Source organism: Schistocerca serialis, chromosome 8 (genome assembly GCF_023864345.2).
Source record: "Schistocerca serialis cubense isolate TAMUIC-IGC-003099 chromosome 8, iqSchSeri2.2, whole genome shotgun sequence".
Taxonomy (NCBI): domain Eukaryota; kingdom Metazoa; phylum Arthropoda; class Insecta; order Orthoptera; family Acrididae; genus Schistocerca; species Schistocerca serialis.
Genome location: NC_064645.1, coordinates 435,854,666 through 435,865,166, shown reverse-complemented (window position 1 = coordinate 435,865,166; position 10,501 = coordinate 435,854,666). Strand labels below are relative to the sequence as shown.

Below are 10,501 nucleotides of genomic sequence, written 5' to 3'. Positions count from 1 at the left end.
GATACACCACATAGATAATATTGTGGGAAGGCGAAACAAAGACTGTGCCTTGTTGGTAGAACACTTAAAAGATGCGACAAACCCACTAAAGAGACAGCCTACATTACACTTGTCCGTCCTCTGCTGGAATATTGTTGCGCGGTGTGGGATCCTTCCAGGTAAGATTGACGGAGGACATCGAAAAAGTGCAAAGAAGGGCAGCCCGTTTCGTTTTATCGCGCAATAGGGGTGAGTGTCACTGATATGATATGCAAGTTGGGGTGGCAGTCACTGAAACAAAGGCAGTTTTCTTTGCAGTGAGATCTATTTATGAAATTTCAATCACCAACTTTCTCTTCCGAATGCAAAAATATTTTGTTGGCACCCACCTACGTAGGGAGAAATGATCATCATAATGAAATAAGAGAAATCAGAGCTCAAGTGGAAAGATTTAGGTGTTCCTTTTTCCCCACACACCATTCAGGATTGGAATGGTAGAGAAGCAATACGAAAATGGTTCAATGAACCCTCTGCCAGGCACTTAAGTGTGAATTGCAGAGTAACCACGTAGATGTAGATAGTGTTCAAACAGTGCCTTGTTATGTAGCATAGCAATGTTTGCATTTCTGCCTTCCTCACTCTGAGGTTATGTGAAAATGCTTGCCTCCTACCCTGACATCTGTTGAATTGCCAGTATGCTTTGTTGACTTTGAAATTGCACACCAGCCCAGCGCTAACTACTTCTGTTCAGAGCTCACTTTGTAGAGCCTTTTAAAAATTTTAGACATGTACAATAAATTTATTCTGATGTGGAACAATTCTTTTTATATTGTGAGCTTGAGTTTGATTGTCTTTAGCAGACACAAGACAAAACAATTTGCTCCTGTAGAGAAATGTTTGCGCATTTGCAACAACAGAGTATCTGCATTCTAAATTGAATGCAACACAGAACATTTTATTTAAAAAATAACACGGCTCAATGAACATACAAGGGGACAGATTTTTTAGTCAAGTGAACAAATGCTACAAAGCGCAAGGACGTTCTTTGTTGGATGAGATTAGAAAACATTTGGACATGAATGTTATCGCTAAAGATTATAATCCATGTAGAAATTTAGAGGGTGTTTATTCCCTAGTGAATGATGAATGGCTAATGATATACATGTGCTTTCTAACTTAACTGTTGAATGTATGGTACACTTGGCACGCACAACTTACTGCATGTAGGGGAGGAAGTGGGTACTCACAGAAATTGCTATTGAACTTTCTACACAGATTATCAATTGGAAAAATATACTGAGAGATGCATTCAAGTCAGTTTCTCTCCTTCATAACAGTAATGTTCATTTTCCTTTGTCTTGCACACTGTAGTTGGTTGTAAGTGGCATATTACTGGCCCTAACACACTTACCTGCAAGCATTCTGCAAAGGTTAACTGAAGATAAAATTTGTAGTTTCTTCCATACTAATAAAAAGTGAAAGGCAGGGCTTCACTGGGCTTCATTGAAACTCAATATCTCAGCAATAAACACAATCTAATTTAAACTCTTCATTTGTCTCATCATGATGTCCACTTACCATATAATTACTTAAGGCATTCTAGGTTCATCTGTGGAATTGCTAAAAATGCATACTTATATCACCATAAGTATTTTGTTTTATTGGATTAAAGCATTGTCATTGGGCTGGAATTAAACATATTTACAGTTCTGATGTGATTGTAGAGTCACAAACGGGTTGTGTAATAAATTTCTTTTTTTTATATAGCATCTAGTTCCTGTTAGTAAGCGTAGTTGTTTATGAGTATTTTACTGAGACTGTTTATAGTCCGTGATACGAGTGATTGGTACTGACAGTTCCGGCGGGCAGACGGCGCTGTTGCCGAACGTGGCTCACAGCACGCGGCGCCCTGTCTGCTACACGCATTCTCTAGCAGCAGAAATAAAAGCGAGACAAAATACAAGTCGTATTGGTACACGTGAATTTATTTAAAGTTGATGCTTGAAATATATTAACTCGAAAACTGATAAGAGCTATTTAGTACAAGTATCTAGGATGCTGAAACATAATAAAGTTATTTGTTAAACTTCACAACTGAAATGAAAACTATTTTCGCAAGTTGTTGAACATTAGCAGTTTTGGTTTCCATTGTTAAGTATTAGCATTATTAATTTGTTTACTACAAGCTACAGAATAATTGGTCAGTGTATTAAGAGTTATAATCTGAAGAAAGCACTCACAATATGATGATCTGGTTGTAGATCGATAGCAAACTCCCTCCTTACATTCCTGAATACGATGTAGTTACTGTAATGGAAAAACACCACTCACATCACTGTCAGAATCTGATTTGACATTGTCTTCCTCAGCACTACTCGAACTATCACTGCTCTCTCCCAGATGAATAATTAAATTTTCGATGCATTCTTCCACAACCCCTTCGGTTTTGGCCGCCTCTCTGATGGCACTTGCAGTGCTGTTTACAATTTTAGCCCACATCTCACTTGCCACTTTATTGATAGCTGCTGGAAGGAGAGTTTCCACTTCAGAGATCGTGAATTTTTTATTGTTTGCAGCAATGTAATTTTTTATCTGCGCCCACACTCCTTCAATTGCATTGAAGTGACAGTGGTACGGAGGAAGCCAAACGATTTCATGCCCGTGCCTTTTAGCAATCTCGTCAATTACATATGTTGGAAATTGGGGTTTCTTTTGTGCCACAATTTCGAGCAGTTCCGCCTTGCTTAAATCTTCTCTGAAATCTACTTTTCGCCGTTTCAACCACTGAATGATATCGTCTTTTTTTGTTGCAAGGTTGGTGCCTTATCGTGAACAACGGAATGATAAGGCGCATTGTCCATAACAATCACTGATGGAATTGTCAGATTCGTCATAAGCGATGTCTCGAACCATTCTTGAAATACTACAATGTTCATTTCTTCATGGTAATCTCCCGTCCTTTTTGACCGAAACATTTTCAAGCAGTTTGGCACAAAACCTTTCGATGTTCCTGCATGTAAGACAATAATACGCCCTCCTTTGCCAACAGGCACTGCCATTGTCCCCTCGGGCGTTCCATCATTCCAGCCTCTACGTAAAGAATGGCTGGCATTGACCCAAGTTTCATCTAACCACACTATACTTTCGAATTCCACACCCATGATCCTGCGCAGAAATCTGCACCGCCATGCAACTACATCTGTCCTTTCCATCAATATTTTGCGTCCGTTAAACAGTGAATAGCTGAAGCCTATGTCTTTCAACACTGTACGGAATGAAAATTTGCTCCCTTTAAAAAGATAATCTTTCTGAAGCGACACCTGTAATTTAGATAGAGTGGGATGTTCCCTTCTCTTATAATAGCTGTATATATGACGACGAATAGAGTCTTTCTGAAAATCGTCCAAAGCTGTCACCTGCTTATTTCTCGGTTGCTCCTTTCCTGGTGTGTGCAGCTTTGTTGTGCCACTATCGTCAGTCCCTATCTTTATAACAGTGTTCTTACTTACTTTCAATGCTGCTGCAGTTCTCTTCACAACCTGAAGAACAGGAATTAAGGGCCCATCTTTGTCCTTTTCTTTCTCAAAGTAATCCCTCACAGAGCACACAAATTCACGGGCCTGGGGGTGTAGCACACTTTTCTTCCTCCGTTTCACGTCTTGTGTTGGGCTGGTACTACCCACCACACTAGACATTGTTTACAACGAAACAAACAAAGAAACACTAAGAACAACAAAAACGAAATAAACTGCGAATTCAACTTCAGACAAACGACGAACGACCGCACCGCCTGCACGCGAGGCACTGGTAAGTTTCATAAGCGCGCGCGACCGGGTTTCAGAGCGGCAACGTGGCCCTTGCTACCCGCTCAAAGTCAGGCCGTCATTGGCTGCCTGCTTGCGGTCGCTAGGCAACGGAAAGACGCTACCGAGCTGTCAATACCAAAGACTCGTCTCCCAGACTATAACTTGCATGTGTTTGGAGATTGTGATTATGTGGGCAGTTTGACGTAGCTTTCATTATATTGTCTTGTGTGGACTTATGCATGTGTCAGAGGTGGGGTTCTTACTTTTTATATCTAAACACAGGCTTGAAATTCTACACACAGCTCAGGACTGGATGACAATGCAATATTAACTCAGTTTCTTGCCTGGTGTGTGGCAGAGGGTACTTTATGTACTACTGTCATTTCTCCTGTTTTGGGTGTGACTGGTTCATGTGAAGAATTATTGGTGGTAACCCTCTGTGTGAGCTCAAATCTTTAAATTTTGTCTTCAGTCTTTTCAGAAGATACACATGTGGGAAAGCAATATATATTAACTGAGGCAGATGAAAAACTGAAATAAACCTGAAATTTGCTACATCTCTTCTCTGTTATACCTCATAAAAATGTTTGAAATCAATTGAAAAATTTCACACAAAGACAAAAGCAAAAAATAAATACATAAACAAATAAAAATTAAATTTTAACACATATTTTAAAATCAGACTCAACAGGTATAAATTAATTTCTCCTAGCCCAATATAGATTCCGAATCCCATACAGCTAATCCTGTAAATTTATAGTTATGAATCTTTAATAGCTGCGAAAATACTTGTAAAAAAATTAAGACAAAAAACATGTAGCACACGCAATACAAAATTGATACATGAACAATTCCCTCCTCACTATTATCTGTTGCATGTGCCCCAAACTTTTCATTTTAAACCTTAAGTATTTTCATGCTATTAAAAATTCACAATCATAAATTTTCGGGATTATCTGTATGACGTTTGGAATCTGTATGAGGCTACGACTTATTATTTTACACTTTGTAGTCAATTTAAAATGAGTCATATTAAAAAATCATTTTATTTGAATAATTATTTATGATTGTACCTAAAACATGTTGAGTGTTTCTGGTTCAACCACTGTAATCTTTATGTTCTTATGTATTGTATTATATCTTTGAGTATTCAAATGAGAACAGAACACTACCACTATGTATCTAATAGTTTTCAGCAAAGTAAAGTGAACAGCATATTGTGATCTCTCTATCTCTCTCTCTCTCTCTCTCTCTCTCTCTCTCTCTCTCTCTCTCTCTCTCTCTCTCTCTCTACAAAGTTAGTGTTCAGCCATACATACAAACAAATCATGTACACATCTTCAGTCTCAGGGTTGGTGAAGCATGTTGCTATGCAGCTGGGTAAAAGAGTCGGGAGAGTTGTCAGATCATGTCATACTTGGGTCACATTCCTGCTGTTTCAAATGCACAACTCTGTCCATTAAAACAAGCATTTGATATTTATAGCCCAAAAGACATTGGTTCTACATCTGCAAGCACACACTGCTTCTAGTTGCCTTTCTTAAACAGAATTATAATGCTCTTCTTCCACTTATTGGGTATATCAACGTGCCAGACTAAATTTCATATTGCCCAATTTCTGTTTCCATCATAAGCTTTAATCATGAAGATATTCACTACATCTAATCATTTTATTTACTTCTATTTGCACTTTCAAGATGCATTAATTTTCTAGAAGTAATGTAAATATTCACTTTATTCACAGTACAACAGTAAAATTTTGATTTTATGTAATATTTCTGAGCTATCTTTATTTGATCAATTGACTGTCATTCTTTATCTTGACAATATTACTGAGATGAACAGTAAATGAAGTTCCTGGTGTTCTGGCTATAATACAAGTTTTTATTTGAAAGCAATAGAACAGAATATAAATCATCAGTAGTACATTCTTCTCCATTACCTTCAATATTGTCCTCTGTCAACAGTTTCTCAAACCTGAAGGTAATTAAAGACTTAAATACCAACTCAGCTATGTAGAGAGAAAGGGTGATGCAAAGAATTTTCGATGGCTTTCCAAATCCAGTGCATGCTTAACATTTGAATCAGTATAATTGGGCAGGATTTTTAACACCACCCTTCCTACACATTGGCATGTATCTTAACCAACCCCATATGGTAAATTCATTAACTCCATGTATGAAGGCAGTTTTTGTTTTCTCTTGTAACTGTCAAGACAAGTTTGAGAAGTATCTTTTCTATTAAAGGAGGTTCCCCAAAGATCATCACGGCAGAAGCAGAATTCTGACAAAACAGTATTATGAAGAGAAAATTACCACTCTAGCACACCCTATACAGCAGCATTCCTTATCAGTAACATATCACATATCCTCTGTAGAATAACTTTTGAATTGTTATTATTTGATCCTCTGCAAAGAATAAGTTCATCTCTCTTATCTATTATATTTCAGAGCAATGCCATCCATACAAAAAGTTAACTGACGCAGACAACACATGTTACATTTGTCTGGCATTTTGGATTAGAGATATTTGCTTGCTGTTTTACTCCTTTATCTGTACTTCACTGTATTTTGAAAAAAATGTTTGTTGAATTTCTTTCTCAATTTTTTTCACACTAACTATGCAGTCTGTATGGGATCATCCACTTCTAAAGTGATGATAAACATTTCATTTAACACTGTCTTGTCTAATACAACACTAGGCTTCTAGTTAATATTTTCAGAGAGATTTTGTAGGTCAAAGATATTGGTAAGAATGGTCCAAGTTTGTAGCTTGTGGTTCACAAAAATAACAAGTGCAAATTAAGACAAATGCCACCGACATTTATTCATTAATATTTTGTTTACACATTTTTTCATATGGGGTAACAACATAATGATCAAAATCCTTTTAACAGACACAACTTTGGTTACTATGAAAATATTACAAAATAATAATGGCACTAGCAAAAAGATCTTGAAATGGTTGACAGTATAGCTGAGGTATTTTGGAAGACAGTGATATTTCAATCACTAATACTAAAAAGATAGTATTTTTAAACTTCCTCACTGAGAAAATTAATAAACTTACAAATGAGTCACAATCAGTACCTGAACAGTCAAAGATTCATTCTACTAAGTTGCTACATAAACAGTATATAAGTAATATAAGTTTTCTTGTAAGACAGCTTGCATTAGTTTAAAATGACAGTCCAAAAATCTTTAAAGTAGATTCTACACATTACACACACGCATCCACACAGATGCAGTATCACTAAAATAGAAAGTTTTAACACTGGAAATGATACTGTTGTAGCATAGAAATAACAATTTGGTTGGTTTGTCAGTTGGCTGACAGTTTGGTTTGTTGGTTGATTTGCTGATTCACTGGTTATTTGATGTTATTCAAGGTTCAACCTTCAGTAACTCAACATCGAATATCAGTGTTGCATTGGGTGGAATAGTAATTTTCATTAAGGAAAGTCTACAATCAACTTGTCTACATAAAAACAGCTAATACACATAATGAATCCCAAAACAAGTTTTAGCACTATAACAAATTATATTGGTCAAAGTAAACATAGAAACAAATCTGTTGAAGTACTGACAGCACAATCAAAAAAACAAAAGAATAATAAATACTAGCTTACACACACACACACACACACACACACACACACACACACACACACACTCCAGAGACAAGGAAAGGGCTAAAAGTGAGAGCCTAAAAATTAGCTGGAGAAAAGATAAAAACAAACTTAGCAAGCGTATCTGATGCACAGGCATAAAGATGCTAATGAAGCCCGACACCCTAAACATCTCCATTTTCATATAAAGCGTTGCCACAAAATTCCCCAAGTGAAATTCCCTGATGCCCAGACAAGTTTTAACATTTTTCCCTGACAAATTTTGAAATCTCAAGGGCAAGTTAAGACATAAGTTGACAATACGTGTTTGCAGCTACAGTACAAGGAACAACAGTGTAAACGAGGATATATCTTTAAAAAATTACTTGCAAGCCGATGGCATTTCCTGATGTGAGCAAAAATCATAAGTACTAACATCAACCTCTTTTGTAATGAACTGTTTTTAGATAGAGAAAACAAGTCGAATGGTGTATGTGTTTCACTAAGACCAATGATATTTTACTTCAATAAAATGAAACATTTCTTTGTAGTGACAAGACAGATTTAAAATACCTTCACTGATTCCTGAAATAACCTCAGACTGACTGTTTTCCTTCTTATCATCCATACTTTCCAGCATACAAACTAATTTTTACTTTTAAGTGCCAAAATGCACTAGAAAAAATAAAATGTCTATAGAACGCCACACTGTACAAATGTACTTGTGGCGAGACAGTCACAATTCTTGAAATCCGTCACTCGTGGCCTCTGGCATGCTGAGGAGCACCGCAGTCCTGGGTCCATGGATAAATTATGAAAATCTGAAGCATTACACGCCACACACAGACAGACCTGGCCTGTGGGCAAATCGGTGAGACTAGATCTGACGGGCACGGCCTGCACATCAACAACAGGCTTCAGATCAGCAGACCTGATCCATTTCAGATATCTGCAGAAATGGCCTGTGGTTTTGGCCCATCGCAGAAGTCCACTCGTGTGCCCAGCTATTCACAAGCCACAGACAGCATGTTTTTGCAATGAGACCACAGTGATCAATCCATGCAACATATAACTTGTTCAAATACTCTGGGAATCAATAATAATGAGGATAGGTAGCAACTCACCATAACGGCACTCACACTTTCACAAGTAAAATTTCAGCCATAGCTTTTGTCAGAAAACGAGAGCGCGCGCGCGCACACACACACACACACACACACACACACACACACACACACACACACAATCACTCAGACGCAACTTGTGCACACATGAGCACCATCTCCGGCCACTGCGTCTGCAGTCTCTGAAAATCAGATCCAAACAAACCACTCCTCACACCTCCCTAACTCGTCGGCAGCTGCAAGCCTAGGGGCAAGAAGTGTGGTAGCACCGACTGCACGCTGATGGGGGTGATAGGAAGGGGAGAAGCAGTAGTAATGTGGGAGTAGGGAAGAGGTGCATGTACTTGACTGCACCCAGCCACTGCCGGTACGTGACACCACAGTAGACAAACCATTTCATCTACTGAGACAAACACCAAAGTTTTTCCAGTGTTTTCTTTTTTCCGAATTTCCCCGACATGTTTGAAATTCCCCATTTGCAGAACCTGTGGCAACCCTGAATATCAACCCAAAATTTAAATATTTTTCTCTTCTGGTAACTGTGCAGTTTCTTCTTCCATTGGATTTGAATTGACATTATCCATGACAATGACAACCTCACACTAAACCACTTAACAGATCTAAACAGGAGTGTTTCAAATCTCATGAGGATCTCTAGATTTGCCAGATGCAAACATTAACACTGAACTTTCAATGAAGCTATAGTCTGATTAACCTCCATAACAGTAAGTCTGTTTTTCTATCCAGTCAGCCCTTTCAAGCTGCCATGTCCCCCTCAAATCCTGCATAACGTTTCCTGGCTTAATTTTGATTGAGCCAAGTCTCATCAAGATAGGTAACAACAACTCAATCATTTTCTAGGTGACGTACATTTTTGTTAGAGAATGTTGCCCTACCTGCTACCACATCAGTACATTCTATCGTTCCATTTCCCGAACCCCAAAATATTTTACAATTCTGCCTATCAAATAGTGATCCCTTTTTAAATCTATCCTGTCATGTAACACACTTGCCGTCTTTAGCCATAAGGGAAACTAAACACTATCATAAAATTCCAATAGAGTGACAAATGTCCTGGAAACTGTCCAACTTAGTGAGTTGCTCTTTCAAAAGCATTTCCTTGCGCACTGAAACTGTTACATAACTACAGATTTCCATTCTTGCACAGATCAATGTAGAACACCACACTTCTTTGAAGTGTTTGTCTGCAATTTTTAGCTTTTATCTTTTCCGAGACTGTATTTAAGGTTATGAAGAAATTCTTACACCTCTTATGTGACACTCAATTTGACCTCGTGTGTATTGTAACTGAGTCACCTTCACTCCAAAACAAGAAAAGACAAATATATTATGAAAAATGAAAGCTCTCTCACTAAACAAACACGTCCACGAAGCAAACAGGTAAGTGACCGATTAGGTGCAACAATTTAGCAAATGCATGCCAGTGCCAGCACTGATGAAGTATAGTGTAGCCTCAAACAGTCAATGATGTGTCTGGTAGTCAGTGCTTCTTGTGATGCTAACTGGAGGACAGCCATATCAGTAATGATACTGTGGCTAGTGCGTGCACATAAGTCATGGACTGAGAAAAAGGCTTTTCACTGGCAGTTAAAAGTGAAGGAAAAAATGAAATACCTCTCCAAGCCACAACTTTGGCTGCTTTAGTATAGGAGGGAATGGTGCATGGCACTAGTTTCACAATTGGGGCAGTAAGAAATATTCACAATATGGCACTGACATGTATCTAGAATTATCAAAGCAGAGTGACCAGGATATATTTTTGATGATTAGAATCTCACCAAGGTGTGCAGGGAGAGCAAGCGATATGCAAGCCTCACTACACACTGGCTGCTGAAACATCACTTGACACCTCACATGTAGTTGGCTATACTGAGATTGCAAGCAATCAAACGCCCACAAGTCATAGCTCCTAAGTATGTTTCGTAAATGCAGGTAACAACCATAGTGTCTATAAGCTGTCACTT

The 10,501-nt window shown here is 38.1% G+C and overlaps 1 protein-coding gene across 1 annotated transcript in view; it reads right to left on the bottom strand.

Annotated features, from left to right (window-relative positions):
• Positions 1 to 6,586: 6,586 nt before the first annotated feature.
• The window catches only part of LOC126416232 (peptidyl-prolyl cis-trans isomerase Fkbp12), a 45,453-nt gene continuing 41,538 nt past the window's right edge, over positions 6,587 to 10,501 (bottom strand). The window contains exon 5 of the mRNA XM_050083840.1: positions 6,587 to 7,226. Within this exon, the coding sequence (XP_049939797.1) occupies positions 7,169 to 7,226 (58 nt within the window). The 3' untranslated portion in view covers positions 6,587 to 7,168. The remainder of the gene's footprint in view (positions 7,227 to 10,501) is intronic.